Raw genomic sequence first — 21,327 nt, 5'->3', positions numbered from 1 at the left:
ACAAATAGACAGACAGACAAGACTAGATAGACAGAAGACTGATTGTAGACAAATAGAAAGACCAAGACACTAGAACCCCTTGACCTACATCATCGGTGGTCAAGGTGGTAGACAAGACATAGAAGTAATCAGAAAGCCCACTTCTCATCATGTGAGGAAGGAACAACAGGATCAGCTGATGGAGATGTTGCAGCAACATGGGCTGAGGTAGATGCAGGAGTTGATGTAGAGGTTTTGGAGTAGCAGTCCCTCTCCCGGTGATTATCACGGCCACAAATGGTGCATGGATGAGCCTTGAAACAGTCCTTCTCCACATGATTAGTTTTGCCACAATGGGTGCAAGGCTTTCTTACCTTAGAACTTCCTTTCTTTGCTAAAAATGCAGTGTCAGTTACCTTTCGTTGTTGAGTTCTTTCTTCCTCTTGGAGAGCATTGATGATACCCTCAAGAGAAGGATTATTATGATACTTGAAGGTAGTGACAAGGGTAGCATAGGAGTCAGGTAAGCTTTTGAGAAGCACAGCAATAGCAATATCTTCGGAGATGGGAGACTTGACTGACGCAAGCTGAACCATAAGACTGCGAAGATAATTGACATGAGAGGCTATAGTAGCTCCTTCCTGCATATGTAGATCAAAGAATGAGATCATAAGTGCAATCTTAGAGTTTTTAGATCGGGCTCCAAAAAGAGTATCCAAAGTGATCCATGCTTGAGGAGCAGACTGTATGTCGGAGATGTGATGAATGTAATCATCTCCAAGGCCGAGCAATATGATAGCATAGGCTTTGTCGTTCTTGGCAGCGACAACTTGCTCAGATGGACCTTCGGGAGCATCACGGTGAACAATGTCCCAAAGGCCTTCTTTCATAAGATGGCACTTGATTTTGATGTGCCAAGTATGAAAGTTGGACCCATTGAATTTGTCGATAGATATGAGAGAATGAGAGGAAGATGCCATGTGGGAAGGTCTTACCTCTTGCTAGGATGCAAGGGCAGTGTCTATTCCCTTACAATATCAAAAATAAATGAGAGGAAGAGATCCCAGAAGCTGGTTCTCTCACCACTTTGTCAGGGCCATAGCATATGACAGCCCATCGAAGCAGGAGGAACCAGCAAAAAAGGAGAGACTGTTTAGCAAACTGAAAGAGGCAAAGCTTAGTACCTTAATCCCGGGCAGAGGTAGAGGTGCAAAAGGATGCAGATCTCCGTGAAGATGGAGCTGGAGAAGTCAGCCTGTGTAGGTACGGAGAAGTCGGCCTGTGCAGGTACGGATTCCATACAGTCGTACGGACTGTACGGACAGCTGACGATGTACGGACGGCGAGCAAAGTACGGAGTACGGCCGACGTATGGATGACGTGCAGAGTACGGGCGTCGTACGGGTGGCGGAGTACGGGCGACGTACGGCGGCGTACGAAATTCGGGCGACACTGTACGGATAGGAGGGGTGGGTGCTAGACTGCGCAGATCTGTTGGTGACAGCAGGTGTTGCGCAGATCTGGCGTGACAGCAGATCTGGCGCTCAGATCTGTGGCTGAGCTGCGCAGATCTGAAGCGCAGATCTGGCGCAGAGATTTGGAGCGGGAATACATGCAGCAGAGTCGCGCAGATCTGGAGCGCAATGGCGGGGCAGAAAGAGGGGCAGATCTGCAGCAGGGGAGAGAAGAGGCAGATCTGAGCGGGGGGGGCAGATCTGTATCTGAGAAGAGACAGACTTGAGAAGAGAGAAGAGGGAGAAGAGGGATCAACCTAGCTCTGATACCATGTTGGAATATGGAAGCAAGAACTAGAACTAGAAACTGGAAATGAAATAACAAGACTGAAAGACTAGAAATACCTTGAGAAGAGTGTAGACAAGACACAAGCTAGACTGATAGTTTACAATGATGTGACCCATTGAATATATGGGCCAAAGTACAAGACATAAAGCAAGAGTGCTTATGGGATAATTGTAGAAGTGCCACATGGCACATACTCAAGACATAAAGACTAGACTTAGACTTAGATTTAGACTTAGACTTAGACTATTGTAGACTAGGAAATAGTACACTTAGTGTGCACTTATCTCCAACAGTTCTGAGGATTATCTTTGGGGCTGATGCACATGCCATGTTGGCAATGCATTGAGCCGAGGGTTGGATGTGGTGTTCTTATTGGACTGCCACATGTTGGATTTATATGGAGTCATGGATGGGCTTCCTTAAGGGCAGCAGATGGTCCAGCATCAGACCATGGTATGGGCAGTTGTCAGGCTGCTATCTGGGCAGCTCTCGAGGCTGCCATATGCCCCAGCAGATCTGGCTGCCACGTGGGCAGCACAATAGCAGGAGCCACATGGGCTGGAAGACCTGAGAGGAGAGCCATGTAAGCTCTGGAGAAGGACCAGCCCTGGGTCCTAGAAAGGCCGCCTCGGGATTGGGCTAAATGCAGGTCACGTTGGCCTAACTAGGGTCATATTTTAGTCAGGTCATGCGCCATGGATCGGCCTAGCTCGAGGCCTGGTCAGCCATCATTAGGGGTCATGGGCCATGGATCGGCCTAGCTCGAGGCCTGGTCAGCCATCATTGGGGGCCAGTTGGCCTGCATCTCCTCACCGAAGGCCCCGCTCTCCATTATCCTCCCAGCTAAATAAGCGTCTAAAAAGGCTTGCGGCAAGGAGGAGAGGGAGCTGCAGACATAGGAGCATTTAGTCATTAAGTTCAGTTTGTCCAACCGGTGGCTGATGGTAGTGCAGTCCAATACTGCCTAGTACCTACATGTGGACCTTCACAATGACAATTTTGTATCTAGACCAGTCAACATTCCGTAAATCCCATTCTGCTGAAGCCAAAACAGGCTATAGAAGGTTGAAAGCCTCCATATATGCTAAAAGGAGGTAATGAAGGATTACTATGCGCATGATGAGCGATTTGCTGAAATATATGACCAGCTTAATAATGAACAGAGGCACGAGCATTATGTGCTTAAGGATGATGCACGAGCATTATGATGCTTAAGGATGGGTTTATGATGATGCATGGCAGGCTGTGTGTAACTAAGCAGCTGAGGCAGAAGGTTATGAGTGAATGCCTTGATCCACCATATGCAGGACATCGAGGTATTGATGCTACAGTTAAGGCAGTGGAGCATTTCTTTTATTGGCCTACGTTGTGTCGCGATGTTGAGGAGTATGTTCGCACATGCATAACCTGCCAGAAGGTGAGGTATGATCGCATGAAGACTCCTGGACTGTTACGTCCTTCGCCTATACCCGATGGATCATGGGAGAGTATAGCCATGGATTTTATTTTTGATTTGCCGAGGACACCTATAGATAATGATGGAATATGGACGATCATTGATCGCTTCAGCAAGTAGGCGCACTTCATTCTTGTACGGAAGAAGATTGGGGCAGATCATATGACGAAGTTATTTATGCAGAATATCTTCAAGTATCATGGTATGCCAAAGTCCATTGTGAGTGATAGGGACCCGCGCATGACTGGCTTGTTTTGGCGAGGACTTTTTGAGAATAAGGGCACTACCCTCCTATTTTCTTCTGGTTTTCATCCACAGACCGATGGGAATCGGAGAAGGCTAATTTCACAGTTCTAGATTTGCTGAAATGCTATGTTTCGGAGCACCAGAAGTTTTTACCATTAATGGAGTATGCATACAATAACACGGTACATTCTTCCACAGGTAAAGCTCCAGTAAATTAGTGGAAGGTCGATGTAAGATTACACCAATCTTGCAGACGAAAGATAAAATTTTTGAAGCTGATAAGTATGTGGAGAGCTTGAACATAGCTTATCAGAAGGTGAAACAAGCGTTGCAGAAGTCATAGGAGAAGTAGAAAAAGGCAGCAAACAAGCACAGGCGTGACGTTGTCATCTAGGAAGGTGATTATGTCTTGCTTTGTTTTCAAAAAGCAAGGCTGAAAAGTACATGGGGTTGTACTCGGCTATCCCCTAAACTAAGTATGAGGTACACTATGAGAAATAATGACTTTATACACTAATCTATAAGCCCTAAACCCTAAACCCTAAATCCTAGAGCCTAGATCATAGACTCTAAACTCTCAACCTTATACACTAACCTATAAGCCCTAAACCCTAAACCTTTAATCCTAGGCCCTAGGTCCTTAACCCAGCTCTCTCATGATTATGATTTTGCAGGTGGTCTCGTTGCATTGGACATTTGTACGATTGATATTGTCCCGAGCTGCAATTGGATGAAATCTCTGGGGGAGTTTAGTATGGACTTGAATGCCTTGACACTTTGCTTTGCCCATAGGGGTTGATCAGTGGTATGGCATGGCATGAAAGCCGTAAAAATGCAAATCATTTCAGCAAGGCAATTGGCCCGAGAGCTCAAGAAAGAAAGTCAGTGGCTTATATGGCAATATTCCTGAGGTGAAGGATATAGACATGCAGCAGTTGCTCTCAGATTTTGCGGATGTATTTTGCTGGTATGCCATCTTAGTTGCCTCCAAAGAGGGATGTGGATCATGTCATAGTCTTGGAACCTAGCAGAAAGCCCATAAACAAAGCTCCATACTGACTTTCCAAAGTGGAATGGGAGGAATTGGCAATATAGGTTTGGGAGTTGCTTGAGAAGAATTTCATCTTTCATAGCACCTCTCTCGTTGCCTCCTCTGTGCTCCTGGTGAAAAAGGAAGATAATATCTACGGTACGTGTGTTGATTTCATGGATCTCAACAAGGCTACCATCAAAAACGGATTTCCAATCCCCTATATTGATGATTTGTTGGGTGAGCTCAAGAGTGTTCAGCTCTTCACAAAAACAGATTTGAGGTGAGGCTACCATCAGATCAGTGTGAAAGAGGGAGATGAGCACTAGGCGGCCTTCTGCACATAACGGGTTTTATATGAGTTCAAGGTGATACCGTTTGGGTTGACTAATGCACCAGCCACCTTCTAGGCACTAATAAACAAAATATTGCAGCCACTTCTCTTCTGATGCATGTTGGTTTTCTTTGATGACATCCTCATTCACAGCAAGAACATTTAGGAGCACATTGAACATGTCAAACAAGTGCCACAAATTTTGAGGTTGCATCAGCTTTATGCAAAAGCCCAAAAATGTACTTTCATGGCAGAAGAGGTTGAATATTTGGGGCCCATTGTGAGTAGAGATGGCATTCGGGTAGATCCTGCGAAGGTGAAATGCGTAAGGGAATGGTCGCAGCCACAAAATCCTACTCAGCTGAGAGGATTCTCAGGTCTTGCCTCCTGCTCCAGTAGATTCATTCGAAACTTTGCCAAAAGATGGCATCTCCTTTTATTGACCTTTTGAAGAAGGATGCCTTTTTGTGGTAAAAAGAAGCACAACTTAGTTTTCAAGAACTGAAATTTGCCTTGACTCATGCACCTGTGTTGGTATGCCCTGACTTCTCATGGCCATTCATTGTGGAGGCAAATGCTAGTGTCGAAGGCTTGGGGGACTGTTTTACGACAAGAGCATGGTATCATAGCTTCACTGTTTTACGACAAGAGCATGGTATCATAGCTTATGAAAGTAGAAAATTTGAGGCCAAAGAGCTCAACTACCATGTTTATGATGAGGAAATGTTGGCAGCCAGAGAGTATTGTCCAGGAGTACCCCTATCTTCTACCAGGTTGATCAGCATCACTTTGCTGTCCCAGCACCCTTGCGTAACAGCTGGTACATGTAATTTTGAGGGCAAAATACTATGGGAAGGGATGGCTGTAATGAAGAGGGAAAAAGGGCTATTTTAGTGGCCCTTTAGGTAGAAAAAGGGCTACTTTAGTGGCCCTTTAAGTCCCCATCCACCACTCATTGTACACTTTTGAAGTGACATCTAATTCTATCTACTTTGCCTATTGTAATATCATATTTCAATGTTGTATGCGGTAATGATCTGTGTCACATGGGTAGGACCATATAAGTAATTTTTTGTTTTTCTTGGTTGCAAGTTTGATCTCACTAGTTACAACTTTCAGATATTCTTTTTGTCTCTCAGCTTCATAACAACTTTCATGTACTTGTTGTGCAGGCGTTGCAGTTGCTCTTGTTTGCGCTTTGATATCCTTTTAGTTTGGTACAATGCAGCTTATTTGCAGACAGTATATGAAATTTCTGATATTTCAGAAATGGAGACGTAGACATTTCAATGCAGCTTATGCTTGTGTATTCATGAGATTGTGATTGTCCCTTTGCTAACTAATTAATTTTTTTGTCTTGTTTAAATCTGTGTGTGTGTGTGTGGGCGCGTGTGTGTCTCTCTCTCCCCCCCTCTCCCCCACATCGGAGGAGATTTTTGTACTGATGATTAGGTCCCATGGGTCATTTTTCGCCCCCCGAGGACGATAATAAATTCTACTTCTACTTCTACTTCTCATCCCCCCCATCCCCCACAATTTCCCCTCAATGAATCGTATTGTAGTGTCTCATAATGCCATTTTGGTCTTCTGAAGACTTTAATAAATCTTTCTTTCTTTTATACCGCGACCCCATGGCCCTCCCAATTCACCTTCACCTCTCTGTTACACCCCCCTCTTCCGGTGAGCTATTTCAGATGCATGCCAATTAACCCCTGGATGACTTGGCAAATAAATTTTTTTACAGCCCTGGCCCCAGCTATTCTTAAATTTCTTTATATATAATGCCACACTTAGTGTTATTCATCTTTGAAGCATGCAATTTGAAGGTTGCTTTTTAACTTTCTTTCTTGTTAGTTGTCTTGAAAACTCAACGAAAATGTAGACAAGCACCAAGTTCCAACTTGACATCTTGTCATCACAAATTTGCTTGCCATTTTTCATGACCTTGTCCTTGTGCATTTATGTTCATATGTCTAGCTCAACAGACGACGTCACAATGCTCGATTTTTAATAGTCATTTGATAGTGAAGACCTTACAGTAGGATCTTCCATTTTTTCTGTGGAGTTGTTCTTGTAGTTATCTGGTTAAGATGTTAGCTTGTTATGTTTTGAAGTCTAGATGATGATACAGACACAAATGTTGATTTGAGGACCGGTCGTCTTTGGTTTTGGTACAGTGTCACATTTTGAAAGTCTAGGAAAATGCTTGATTCAGAGATTGTCGTCCTCTGCTTTGATGAGTAACTTATTAGATCCATTAACTTTTTGGCATTTGATTTTTAGAGTTTTGCGAATCTTACATTTAACTAAGTTATTTTTACCAGAACCTTATGTCACATTTTTGCTTGAGAACTGTCTGGAGGACTTGATTGAAAATAGCTTCTAATATATTATTTAATATTCGCAAAAAAATTGATGCCTGTTCCTGCCACTGAATCTGTTTTACAATTTAACATGATCACAAGTCCACGAATTACATAAAGGTATTAATCTTAGATAAACATGTACAAAGTTTGCATCGAATGCATATTTAGGGGTTGTTTTCCCATCCTACTGGTTGTGAAGCTAAGCTCGATGGGTGTTTCCAATAGAAGTTTTTATTTGGTGAATTGTACAACATGGATGGCCCTTAACACAGAATACCTGTTCAAGTATGCGGGGCTTGCAGTCAACAAGTAAGATTTTTTAATGAAAAATCATCTCATATTGCCATGTCAGCATAGTCCTTTTTGTTCTGATGAGTTCTTGTCAATGTTTATGTAAGTTTTTCATGTCCTTTTTGTTCTGATGAGTTCTTGTCAATGTTTATGTAAGTTTTTCATGAGGGTAGTGCAATTTTGTACATGGGAAAGAATTTGGAAGTTATTCGAGTTATCGTATGTATGCATGCACTGAGATCCAGAAGGAAAATTGCAGTTTAGGAAGTACAATATTTTTTGGCATAAATCAGTCTTAACAATGTGTTGATCCCTTTGTATGAAGTACTCAAATTTTGTTCTGTGCTTGCAGCCTCCAGAATTTGGAATGCTGTCTGGTTGTCCTTTTTCCATATTTTTCGTAAGCCTACCTCAAATCCCTTACAAATAATGATTTTTTATTTTGTGTGATAAAATTTGAGGTCTTAAAAACTGAATCATTGGCGGTTTTCTCGGATTTTCCTTCAGACGATTGTTCCACACGATTAACCCCTGTGGGCATGTGCTGAACCCTTTAAGCATGTCTAATTAGTTGCAGTGATGCTTTTATTACTGTCCAGATTATTTCATAGGTTTTCCTGCTTCAAATTAAAGCTTCCAGTTTTGGCTAATTCCTCAGCAGTCCTTTCGTTAGACGTTATGTTACATGATGTCTTCTGTACCAGGTGTATTATCCTGGTTTGAATTGCTATGACAAATTTAAGCTAGAGCTAACTTAACTTGGGAAGGATGCTAACGTTTGTGTCACATACTTACCACCATGTGCCCCATGTAAGATCAGGAAACATGTAAAAACAATGAACGTTCTCGTAAATAATCTAATATATCGGGCTTTCGTGCAAAATGATTGCAAAGAAAACAGGGGTTACTTTTATACTTCAACCACCCATCTCAGACAGGGTCTCTGTAAATGTTAATTCAGGTCAATTATTTATAGCTGGTAAATAGGAGCTAGCATATGCTCATAGATAGTTTTTTGATCGAACCCCACTCCAATGTCTTCACTTGTGTGCTTCTGTAACTAGGCCTTCAGGAAAGTCAATTAAGTAACTATACTCAGGGTACATTTCACGTTTTGTGAAGCTGCAACACAATGGAAGAGGATGATTTAGAACATGAAAACCTTTTACATAAGCCTATTGGCAAGTGGGTTATAGAATTTGGAGTATGCTAAATTAAACAAACTCCAAATTTGAATGCTGCTTCCGAAGAACTGCGGGAAATGCACTCAAGCTACTGTACTTGACCTTCATTTCAAGTTTGTGCCTAAATTGTACCAGGTTCTGCAAAATACAACGGAAGGATAACATGAAGGCCTTGCATTACAAAAGCCTACTCATGCGTGGGAGTATAGAAGATGCAGGATGCTAGATCAAACTCAGCCCAAAAAATGGAATGCTGCTAGAAGATACTCAATGCATGGCTGTTTAATCCTCATCCACAATGGTGGTCAAAGAAGGCATTTCTGAACTTAAGGATGCCTTATTTGCAATGCATGGAGAGCATGGATATACAAAAGAGAGAGCTTGGTGCAATGAGTCAAGAGGGTTTCTGGTGACAAAAGAGGTGACACTGAAAATATGCATGCTTTGATTTGCCAAGTGTTAGTGCAAGGCATTCTATATGGGATGAGCTACATGGTCTGACAGAGTTAGTATGAGCTTACGTCACTCAGGTTGAAATAATGAGCTGAGAGAGAGCTGCACAAGTTTGTGGAAAACTTGGAAAACTGGCATGAAGTGTTGACATCACACAAAGAGTGGTTAATGCCAGGAAATTTCAGATAAGAGGATTAAAAGGGACTCTCTCTTGTGCGGAAGTTGTCAGAAAGGAGTAGAGCTGAGATTGCTTGAGGAGGGCTGGAGATCTTGAAAGGTACAGTATGGGGGACAATGAAGATGAATACCTTAGTAGAGGCCCTATTCAATTAGTTGAAACAGGGTTGACAAAGAATTCTGGTTGGGGATATGAACAAGACAGACAGCTCTCAGAAAAAGGGAGCCAGATCACATCATTGCAGGAACATAAGGTGAATTATATGCATGAGGTTTATGGGGCCAGGAAGGCAAGAAAGTGGGCTGTTTATCATTTTATGGTGATGGGAGGGTTCATGTCTATATTGCAACAGGGCCTATGAGACCAGGGGGTCTCTATTATGCACAGTGTCATGGAATGATGATTCCATTTTAAAAAAATAACCACACACACACACACACACGGTCCTTGTGTATCGAGCCTTGATCATCTGGCAATGGAATCCTTGGTGACCTAGCCCTATGGTTCCTTGTTCATATTCCCCTTGTAGGGTCCTGAGACCGGGATTCCCAATTTGCAGTAACTTCTGTTGAAAGATCGGCCTATGGGGTTGCTACTGGGGATGGTCAGGGAAACCATGCACGTTTGTGTTCACTATGCTTCAAATCATGGAGTGGATTGGGGCCCATAAACAGAACTCATGGAGATCTGGAGGCCTTTGAAGAAACATCTGATTTGCGTGACTTTGAAGGGGCTTGGAGAGAGAATACCAAAGGCATGATCGTTGTAATCATACCCGATAATCCCAGGCCATCGACATTGAGGTACTGACTCCAAAGTGTTAGCCACATGATAGGCACACCTGACTTTGGCGACCTGGCCTATTGGTCAAGTCACAGTATAATTAGCACACACCCCACTTCGGGCATATCCTCAGTAAAAGCTAGTCAGCAATGGTCTGAAGTCCATGCAAAGCCAAAGTTTGCAGCTTATGGGACCCAGCTAGTTCCTTTGTAGATATATCATTTAGCCCCTTCTTACCTCTTTGTTTTTGCTTGGAGGTTGACTGATGCTTGTCAGCTTGCTGTTGCTTATTGTGATGATCTACTTCTGTTAGAATTCCTTCACTTTCCTCTTTGTTGACTGCGTTCAGCTTCTTGTCTTTGTCTTTGCAGGATCTATTCGTAAAGATGGTGTTTGCTACTATTGCAGATACTTTTCTTCTTGTAAATGACTGCAAGGATTTCCCGTCGCCTGCAGTCCTGCAGGTTGCCTTTTCTGCTAACTGCAGAGGATCACCTCTTTAGTGGAGTCTTAGGGGATCCTCAAAGGGATCTAATAAACACGCTATGTGTGTGAGCACAAGTTAGAGGACTTCCCAATAGGGTGGGCTTTACAGGTCTAGCTTCTTCCTTGCTCTGATACCGTCTATGTTAGCTTTTGGAGCCACAATAGTCGAGAATTGCATGCAATATGACGACCTATCAACCACAATGATGAATTCACATAAAATGACGTAGCAAACTCTCTACCCTTTGTTGAAGTGACACAACAATCCGAAGATCCTGTGAGAGATGAAAATCTCATAAGATAGTTAACCCCCATAATTGCGACACAATAGACGAAATAAAATCCTTCTATTTCTTAAGATCAAACCAGAGAATTCTGCCACACCCGTATTCGGTTTGTTGGCTTACAAGAAGAAGACTCAGACTGGTAAGACTCACTAATCAACCCTATGAGCGGCTGCTCAAAAACAGACTACAGCATATGAGAGAAAATAGACATGGCCTCATGGGCTTGGACAAAAGGAAGGAGAACTCATGCCGTGAACCATCTTTATAAGAATCATGGTGCTGCCTCAGTTTGCCGCCTTGAGCTCTTGTTGTCGGTTCAGTCTCTAGAAGCCACGCCACAGCTCATAACCGCCATGCTCACTTAGAAAACTGCATCTTCTTGTGCCAAGTGTCCATGCATGCTCTAGTCGACCAATCACTGCCAACCATCCACGCTTTCCATTGCATGGACCAATCGTAAACTAGCTGCCACGTCCACTGGCCAATCATCCAAATCTCTAAGGTGCTAAACCACCTCCTCATAAGAGGATTTCCCCAACAATACCCCCCCGAAATCTGAGCAGGGAAATTTATACTTGAACACTGAAGTTGAAGACATGCCAAAGTAATCCAAGACTGCTTAAATACTAACGCTACCACCTGCACAAGACATGATAACAAACTGCCACTCACATAGGGCACGGCACCAAAAACGAGTTACCCCCATAGGGCATAACCTCTTAACACGATCTCAGATCAGCATAGATCATCTTCCAAACACTTCTTCTTTTGGTTGTAGCTCCTACGTTTCTTGCGTGTCTAGGGCACTAAAGTACCTCAATCAATCCTCTGACCAGAGATCATTGTAAGACTTCTTATCTTCATACTTGATTCTATCTCACGAACACTCAAATTGAAGGGGATTCAAACACCTCGCCTTCGAACTAGGACGAAGCACTAGGGCACCTGCATTATGCCGCAAAAAGTCCTTGTCCCCAAAATTATGGTGAGATATTAGGAGAGAACACAGCTGTATGCATCTAGGAATCTGAAGAGAGAAGAGATAGATCAATAATCAAAGCATCAACGATGCGACATGCTCTTGGATCCTCAGAACCCCTCTCGGATCTCTTTGGTAGAATCACGAATCACAACCTTCATAGGCCAGCAGATTTCTCCGAGTCTCATGGATTCTAACCGCTCTGATACCATGGTTTGCTTTTGGCACCACAATAGTCGAGAATGGCATGCAATTTGACGACCTATCAACCACAATTATGAATTCACATAAAATGACGTAGCAAACTCTCTACCATGTGTTGAAGCGACACAACAATCCCAAGATCCTGTAAGAGACAAAAATCTCATAAAATAATGAAGCCAAATAATTGCGACACAAGAGACGAAACAAAATCCTTCGATTTCTTAAGATTGGATCATAGCATTTTTGCCTTACCCGTACTTGGTTTGTTGGCTTACAAGCAAACTCAGACTAGTAAGAATCACTAATCGACTTATGAGGAGTTGCTCAGACACAAAACTATAGCATATGAGAGGAAATAGACATGGCCTCACAGGCTTGGACAAAAAGGAGGAGAACTCGCGCTATGAACCATTTTCTAAGGATCATGCTGCCACCTCACTTTGCCCCCTTGAGCTCTTGTTGTTGCCTCAAGTCTCTAGAAGCCACACCATTGATCAGAACCGTCATGCTCATGTAAAGAACTGCATCACCTTGTCCATGCATGCACTAGTTGACTAATCACTGTGAACCATCTATGCTCTCCATTGCATGGACCAATCATAAACTAGCTGCCATGTCCACTGGCCAATCGTGTAAGAAATCCTAGGTTTACTATATTTAGAAATGTGCTAAGGAACAGAAAGGAGACTGAAATAGCAGAGAACAAGGACTAATTGTATTGCTTGAATGTCTGTAGGGTATCTGTTGTGTGTCATCCATACAATTGGGCCTCTCTTATATAGAGAGTGAAGAGTCACACATGAAAAGGTGTGTACTCCAAAAAAACCGTCTTATAGCGATGTGGGGCTACAAATAATAGCACCATGTCACCAGTGTCAAATTCCAGGTGACGTCTATGTTTGTTGGCAGACCGTTGATACCGCTCTTGCGCTTTTCGCATATGATCCCTGACTTGGAGTAGAATGTCTTGCATTTCTTGAACCAATTGATCAGCTAGGGCCACTTGATTTGAATTACAAAATTCGTTGGTACAATCGGAGTGTGTCCATAAGCTGCTTGGAATGGAGTCATGCTGATAGCACTATGGAAAGAGTTATTATAAGCAAACTCAAGGAGTGGTAGATACTCTTCCCAAGCTGCTAGGCGTGACTGAATATAATGTCGAAGCATTTCTTCGAGAACTTGGTTGACTCTTTCAGTCTGGCCATCTGATTCTGGGTGGTAGGCTGAACTGAACAGTAGAGTTGTACCCAAAGATTCGAACAGTGAAATCCAAAAGTGACTGGTAAACTTAGGATCTCTGTCAGATATGATATTCTTGGGCAATCCATGGTGTTGGAAAATGTGTTGTATGAAGAGTTTGGCTATGTCCGGAGCCTGTGCACTGCTTTTGCAAGCAACAAAGTGTGCCATTTTGGACAATCAATCAACAATTACCATAATCTGAGTGTTACCTCTGGAGGATCGTGGTAGTGTTGTAATGAAATCCATGGAAATACTTTCCCACCTTTCAATTGGAACTGGAAGAGGCTGAAGAAGTCCTGTTGGAAGTCGTCGGCTTGCTTTCATTTGTTGACAAGATAAGCAAGATGTAACCATTTTGATGACGTCGCTTTTCATCTGAGGCCAGTAGTATGTTGCACTGAGTAACCGATAAGTCTTGTTGATGCCTGGATGGGCAGCATAAGGAACTACATGATGCTCTTTTAACAAAAGACGTTGAACTTCCTTGTCATGTGGTACACAGACGCGATCTTGATAGTACAGAAGGTCGTCCGTATAAGAATAGGATGAGAAAATCTTCTGTTCGGAAGTCGAAGGTTGATCTTTTGAAAGAACTTATACTGTTGTGCCGAAGTCTTTATTATTGAAATACTTCCCTTTGAATGAATTCGGAACATCCACAGATAATGTAGAGATTACCATAGTTGATGCTAGAGTTAACCTGCTGAGAGCATCTGCAACTACATTGCGTAGTCCTGGAATGTACTCAATGGTCATGTGAAAGTTGGCCAGAAACTCAACCCAGCGTGCTTGTCGAGCGCTCATGACTGGCTGAGTAAAGATATACTTTAAAGAGTGATGGTCTGTTTTGACCACAGAGTCGGCTCCCATGAGATAATGTGTCAAAGAGTGATAAGCATGTACAACGGCAAGAAACTCCTTATCATAAACTGGGTATCGGGTTTGGATATCAGAATGTTTATGGCTGTCAAAAGCAATAACTCTGCCTTCTTGCATCAAGACTGCTCCTGTAGCGATGTCGGAAGCGTTGGTCATGACCTCAAAGGGAAGGTTTGGGTCAACAATAGCCATAACTGGTGTGGTAGTGAGTGCTTGCTTGAGTTGTTGGAAACTATACTCTGTTTCGGAAAGCCACTGAAAAATTGCTGTGCTTTTTAATAATTCGGACATAGGAGCTGCGATTTCGAAAACTGATAGACCTTTGTATGGTAGAAGTTTGCCAATCCGAGAAAAGAGCGAACATCATGAACATTCTTAGGAGTAGGCCAGTTTCAGATTACCTCGACCTTCTTGGGATCCACAGAGATGCCTTGAGCTGAAATAACATGTCCCAAATATTCGAGTTGGGTTTTGAAGAACTCACTCTTCTCAATGTTGATGTAGAGAGAATTTGCACGGAGAACTTCAAAAACTTGGTGAAGATGTTGTTTGTGCTCATGTAGGGATCTGCTGAAAATGAGGATGTCATCGAGGTAAACGATGACGAACTTATCGAGGAAAGGCCTGAAGATGTCGTTCATGAGTGTCATGAATTTGGACGGGGCATTGTTTAACCCAAAAGGCATGACCAAATATTCATAGTGTCCATACTTTGTTCGAAAAGCTGTCCTGTACTCATCGCCTTCTCGTATGCGAATTTGATGATAACCTGAACGAAGATCAATCTTTGAGAATTGTGTTGCATGTAGAAGTTGATCGAAGAGGTCATCGATGCGAGGCAATGGATACTTGTTTTTGATAGTGAGCTTATTGAGGGCTCGGTAGTCGATGCAGAGGCGCATTGACTTATTCTTTTTTTCCACAAGTAGTACAGGAGATCCGAAAGGGCTGCGACTAGGCTGAATGTGACCTTTGTCGAGTAGTTCGGTGACCTGTCTTTGGATTTCTTCATTTTGAGTGTAAGAAACCCAATAAGGAGGTTTCGACGGTAGATTCTGCCGGGAATAAGTTCGATTGGGTGATCCACTGGTCGTCGAGGTGGTAACTGCTTTGGCAATTCCTGTGGAAAAATATCTAGGTAGGGCTGGAAAAAAGGTTGGTTGAGGTATTCAGGAGGATCCTTTGTTGGTGTCTCCTCGACTGCCGTAACCAACAGAAGTGAAGTCTTTACTTGGCGTTTACGAACCCACTTCTTTACTTGTAGGGCAGAGGCAACTGGGGTTGAAGGAGAGTCCCTAGAACCAGTTAGCTCAATAAGTTTTCCTTGGTGGACAAACTGGATAGTATGGCTGCGAAAACTGATTGATGGATCATAGTCGTAGAGGCACTGTTGTCCGAGTATGACATCGTACCGAGAAAGAGGCATGATGTCGAAGTTCAACTTGTCCGTATAATGTTGGATGCGAAAAGACAAGTTTTTGATCCTGGTGTTGCACAAGAAAGTAGTTCCATTTGCGAGTTCAATCTGATAGTCCATGAGACTAGGACTGGTGGTCAACCGAAGTTTGTCGACCATAGAACTAGCTAGGAAGTTATGAGAGCAGCCACTGTCAATGAGGATAGTGACTGTTGTTCCACGAATCGATCCTTGAACACAAAGTACTTGAGTGGCCAGGGAAGGTTCGGGGTTACTGGCAAGGCTCAAGTGGATGGTATTTGCCATTCGAACAGCTTTGCCTTTCTTGTCTTGTGCTGGGGTAGCATCTTCTCTTTGGGAAGTGCTAGGTTCCATATTGGAATTTTGCTTTGGTCGCTTGGGACAATCGAACCATCTATGGTCGCCTGTAAAGATGGTACAAAGTCCTTTTGTGCTGGAGTTGTTCTTCTTGTCAGTGGCCGCACCTTTATGTTGGTGATGTCGGTAATGACTTTGTGAAGAAGAAGAGGCGCGATCCTTGGAGGAGTGCTTCTGTTGGAATCCAGCATATGATTTCTGAGTCTTCTGGGGATCTTGAGACTGTCGCTGACCTTGATTACCGGAGTTTTTTCGAAACCTGGTGTTATCTTGAGGGCAAGCACCTTTGGCCATAGTAGAGTTCTGTGTGCGATTAGCACTCTGCTTCCCTGTGTTTTGGAAATCTGTAATGCGCTCTGCGTAAGCAATAGCGCCAGCTGTGGTGGTGATGTTTGCTTTAAGGACATCAATGCATAACGGGACAGGGAGCCCGTTTGCTCCAACTGTCGGAGTTTTGAACGTGCTTGGAAGTCCGCATTGGTAGGTATGAACTGCTTACGGAGCACGTGTTCAAAACGTTCCCATGTTAACACACTTTTGCCGTCCTTTAAGCGTCTTTGCCACCATAGAAAAGCTGTATCCTTGAGGAGGGAGGCTGCCAAGGCGATCTTTTTGCCTTCAGTGAGGTCAACAGTATCAAAATACATGCGCAATTTTGCGAGCCATTAGTCAACTGTTCGGCGATTGCGTTGACCAGTGTAGGCTTCCGGAAGTTTGATGTCAATTCTTTTAGTTTTGGAAGCTTGAAGTAAACGGTAGAGGGCACGTAGTTCAGTGTTTTCTACCTCTGGTGGGAATGAATCCGCATAGTCGTCTGGTTGCGTCATGTCATTCTCTGTATGTGTGGTACTGCGAGAATCTTGAAGTTGTTGAACTTTCTGGACCAAGTCGGAGATGCTGTCCTGAAGCTGGGAAATTTGAAGTTGCAGTAGTGTTTCGCCTTGTATGTTGACTTCAGGGTTCTTTTTTGGACTTTGAGTCTTTGATCTCTGGAGAGGCTTCACGCGAGCATTGCGACATATCGGAGATCCCTGTGAGAAAAGCGCGAACTTGCGCTCTAGTTTGTACCATTCCTGGAAGAAGATTCGGGCTGCTCCCTGAGGTTGCTCATGTTGGAGGGGGCAGGCGAGGCAAGATGGAACCACCCGTGGAAATCTGGTAAAGGAGGTCCTGTCTGAGGTAACACTGGTGATGCCGAAAGTGGTGTTACTGCTCGTGAGAGGACATGAGTAGGTTGTAGAGTCCACGGATCTGAGAAAGGATAAGGAGCTGCTGTCGGAAGTGGAGGATATCTAGGAGAAGGAGTGCCTTCAGAGTGTAAATACTGTCTTGGAGAAGGTACAACCTGTAGAGGAGGATATCTGGGAGCTGATGGAGGTGGAGAGTACCCTGGAGATGCCGAAGGTGAGGGGTAAAATTCTCTCCAAAGATGGACAGCAAACTCTTGAGGAATATCGGGTTCTGGGTATCTTCGTGTCTCGTGGAACACAACCTGGACTGTGCTGAGGAAGTAATGTAACTGAGGTGCCTCACGCAGAAGGTATAGGATGTGGTCCAAATCACTAGGAGGGCACGTGACACAGAAGACCCAAGATGCAAAAGCTCCGAAATGGGCTGGTTGTGCAATCTGAACACGATATTGTGTGGTAGATGATGCCTGAGGTGTCCTTGAAATGCCGGGTGAATTACCAGGGGTTTCCATGCTTTAAGGGAACGTCTTTCATTTGCTGTAATTTGATAATGACAAGAGAATCCTTAAAAGCAGAATGGAAAGACTCCACCTGGCAATGATTTAATCTGCCAAATTGTTGTGTAGAAGATCGCAGATCTGGGCCTGGTATTTAACAGGCTGTCTTCATCACGATAGGAGGCTGAAACTGCTGCTGATCTGGCACAAAAATGTAGCGAACCAAGGAGAGCAGTCTATCAATGGCGCAAAAGGGCTGCAGGTACCCGATTAATGATCGCAATAGGGGCTGGCGCACCAGGCTGCTGCTGTCATGGGAGACTGGCGAAACAGAAAAGGGGCAGGCGAGGCTGTCAATGGCGAAAATCTGGTTGCAGGCTGTTTTGCAACCGAAGGGCTAGCTGGCGCTGTGCTCACATTGCAGGCTGGAAAGGAACAGGGCTGCAAAACCAGCGGGGCTGCAAGGGCAAGGTAACTGGCAGCGAAAAAGGTGAGGGGTTGGCAGCGAAAATGGCACGGCTGGCAGCGAGATGGTGCGTGAAGGCTGGCAGCAAGATGGCGTGGGCTGGCAGCGAGATGGCGAGGCAAAGGCTGGCAGCGAACCTGCGCGGGCTGGCAGCGAAATGGCGAGGGCTGAGGGCAGACCCTGCGTGGGCTGACAGCGAAATGGCGAGGGCTGAGGGCAGCTCCTGCGTGGAAATCCGTACGGTGGAGGCGAGCCTGCATGCAAATCCGTACGGACGTCAAAGGGTGCGCCCCTTTTCCGTTGGTGGCTGCCTAGGTTGGGTGGTTGCCCAAAAATTAAATGGTGGGTTTAATTAACCCTAGGGTAGCTAGGGTAAACCTAAGGTTTGGGTCTGGGTTTTCCATTTTAACCCCTCTAGGTACCCTTTTATAGGTGCTTGGTGCCTAAAAGGTGTGCCTATTCGAAGGGGTGTGACCCTTGGAATAGGTGCACCTTTTCATGAAGGGGTGTGTCTCTGTTTTTAAAAGGGGTGTCCCTACATGAATAGGTGTGTCCTTTTGTCCACGATGGGGTGTGTCCCTTGAATGAGGAGTCGAGGCTCTTCATCAAAAGGTGTGTTCGATGGTGGAAAAGGTGCGTCCCTTGGTTTTGGGACAGGCCAAGCACCTGAAAAGACACGATTTTTGTCGTGTCCATTCACATCAACTCCTGATGTGTGGGAGATGGAGAGGCCATTGATGACTTTAGGCAAGGTTGGCGCTAAAAATTTTTACGCTCATCCTCTCCATCTCTTCCATGCACAATGTGCACGGATGTCCTTCTAGCGGAAAAGATGTATCAGATCGGCGCTAGAAGGTGGGGGGCATTTCCTACAAGCAGGAGCGAATTTTGCTTTGATACCACTGTAAGAAATCCTAGATTTACTATATTTAGAAATGTGCTAAGGAACAGAAAGGAGACTGAAATAGCAGAGAACAAGGAATAATTGTATTGCTTGAATGTCTGTAGGGTATCTGTTGTGTGTCATCCATACAATTGGGCCTCTCTTATATAGAGAGTGAAGAGTCACACATGAAAAGGTGTGTACTCCAAAGTGTGTGTGCATGAAGAGGTGTGTACCCCTTGTGAAGGGTGTGACCCTTGATGAGAGGGTACATTACAATAGAAATGTCTCTTCAATAGAGTGTCTCTTGTGAAGGGTTGTGCCTCATAGGAAGTGTCCCGTCGAAAGGGCAAGGGTTGTGCCTCATAGGAAGTGTCCTGTCGAAAGGGCATACCTTTCCACAAGTGTCCATTCATCAAACCATCCATAAGTCTAGAAATAGAGAAAGGAATACGTCACAGATCGTGACAAATCGTCCAAATCTCTAAGATGCTAAACCACCCCCCCTATGAGAGGAACTCCCCAACAATTCCTCCCGAAATCCGAACACGGAAATCCATACTGGAACACTGATGTCGCAGTTTTGCCAAAATAATCGAAGACTGTTGCATTTAACAACGCTGACAGAGACCAAAAATACTAAAGTTACCACCTACACAAGTGATGACAAACTGCCACCCACACAGGGCATGGCACCAAAAACGAATTGCTCACACATGGCACAATCCCTCAACATGATCTCGATCAGCACAGATCGTCTTCCAAGCACTTCTTATTTCGGTTGTAGCTTGTACTTTTCTTGCTTGTCTAGTGCACTAAAGTACCTCGATCAATCCTGTGAGTTCTGACCAGAGATCTTTGTAACACTTCTCATCTTCATGCTTGATTTTGTCTCACAAACAATCAAACTAAAGTACGTATTCACAAAAAGATGGTAAAGAATGAGGATTGTGATTTCAAAACAAGTCGCCTCTCAACTGGGACAAAGCACCAGGGCATTGCATTATGCCGCAAAAAGTCCTTGTCCCCAAAATGATGGTGAGATACCAGGAGAGAACATAGCTGCATGCATCTAGGAATCTGGCACAAGAGAGAGGAGACATATCAATAAATCAAAGCATCAACGATGCAACTTGCTCTTGGACCCTCGGAACCCCTCTCGGATCTGTCTGGTAGAATCGCGAATCCCAACCTCCATAGGCCATCAGATTTCTCCGAGTCTCATGGACCCTAACCGCTCTGATACAAATGTGAGCTTTTGGCGCCACAATAGTTGAGAATTGCATGCAATATGACGACCTACCAACCACAATTATGAAATGACGTAGGAAACTCTCTACCATTTGTTGAAGTGACACAACAATCCCAAGACCCTTTGAGAGACGAAAATCTCATTAGGTAGTGAAGACAAATAACTGCGACACAATAGACGAAACAAAATCCTTCTATTTCTTAAGATCAGATTAGAGTATTCCGTTGCACCCGTAGGCGGTTGTTGGCTTACAAGAAGAAGACTTAGACTGGTAACACTCACTAATTGATCCTATGAGCAAGTGCTCAGACACAAACTACAGCATATGAGAGGAAATAGACATGGCCTCACGAGCTTGGACAAAGGGGAGGAGAACTCATGTTATGAACCATTTTTATAAGGATTGTGCTGCCGCTTTAGTTTGCTGCCTCGAGCTCTTGTTGTTGCCTAAGGTCTCTAGAAGCCACGCCATTGCTCAGAACCGCCATGCTTACAAATGTCCATGCATGCACTAGTCGACAATCACTGCCAACCATCCACGTTTCCAGTGCATGGACCAATCATAAACTACCTGCCACGTCCACTGCCAATCATCCAAAATCTCTAAGGTGCTAAGGCACCCCCCCATGAGAGGATTTCCCCAACAATATCCCCCGAAATCCAAGCAGGGAAATTCATAATGGAACACTGAAGTCAAAGACATGCCAAAATAATCGGAGATTGCTTCAATTACAGTTAACAACGTCGACAGAGACCAAAAATACTGAAGTTACCACCTACACAAGGCATGATAACAAATTGCCACCCACATAGGGCATAGAAACGAGTTACCCACACGGGGCATAACCCCTCAACTTGATCTGGATCAGCACAGATCATCTTCCAAGCAGAGTACGCATGCTTCAGCAAGCACTTCGAGTGCAAATTTCTTCTTCTTTCGGTTGAAGCTCCTTCGTTTTTGCCCAGGGCGCTAAAGTACCTCGATCAATCCTTTGACTAGAGAGCCTCATAAGACTTCTCATGTTCATGCTCGATTCTGTCTCACGAACAATCAAACTGAC

At 44.1% G+C, this 21,327-nt stretch overlaps 1 protein-coding gene across 2 annotated transcripts in view; it reads left to right on the top strand.

Annotated features, from left to right (window-relative positions):
* Positions 1-21,327, top strand: part of LOC147898877 (sodium/hydrogen exchanger 6-like) — a 59,472-nt gene that overhangs the window by 14,428 nt on the left and 23,717 nt on the right. For both annotated transcript variants that reach the window (XM_087378828.1, XM_087378829.1), the window contains 3 exons: positions 6,021-6,049; positions 7,492-7,523; positions 7,858-7,905. In XM_087378828.1, the coding sequence (XP_087234954.1) occupies positions 6,021-6,049; positions 7,492-7,523; positions 7,858-7,905 (109 nt within the window). The remainder of the gene's footprint in view (positions 1-6,020; positions 6,050-7,491; positions 7,524-7,857; positions 7,906-21,327) is intronic.

This window comes from Dipteris shenzhenensis, chromosome 9, assembly GCF_047967505.1.
Source record: "Dipteris shenzhenensis isolate YYH24624 ecotype China chromosome 9, Dip_SZ_1.0, whole genome shotgun sequence".
In the NCBI taxonomy this organism is placed as follows: Eukaryota; Viridiplantae; Streptophyta; class Polypodiopsida; order Gleicheniales; family Dipteridaceae; genus Dipteris; species Dipteris shenzhenensis.
The sequence above is the reverse complement of the archived record's forward strand: the minus strand, read 5'-3'. Positions and strand labels throughout refer to the sequence as shown.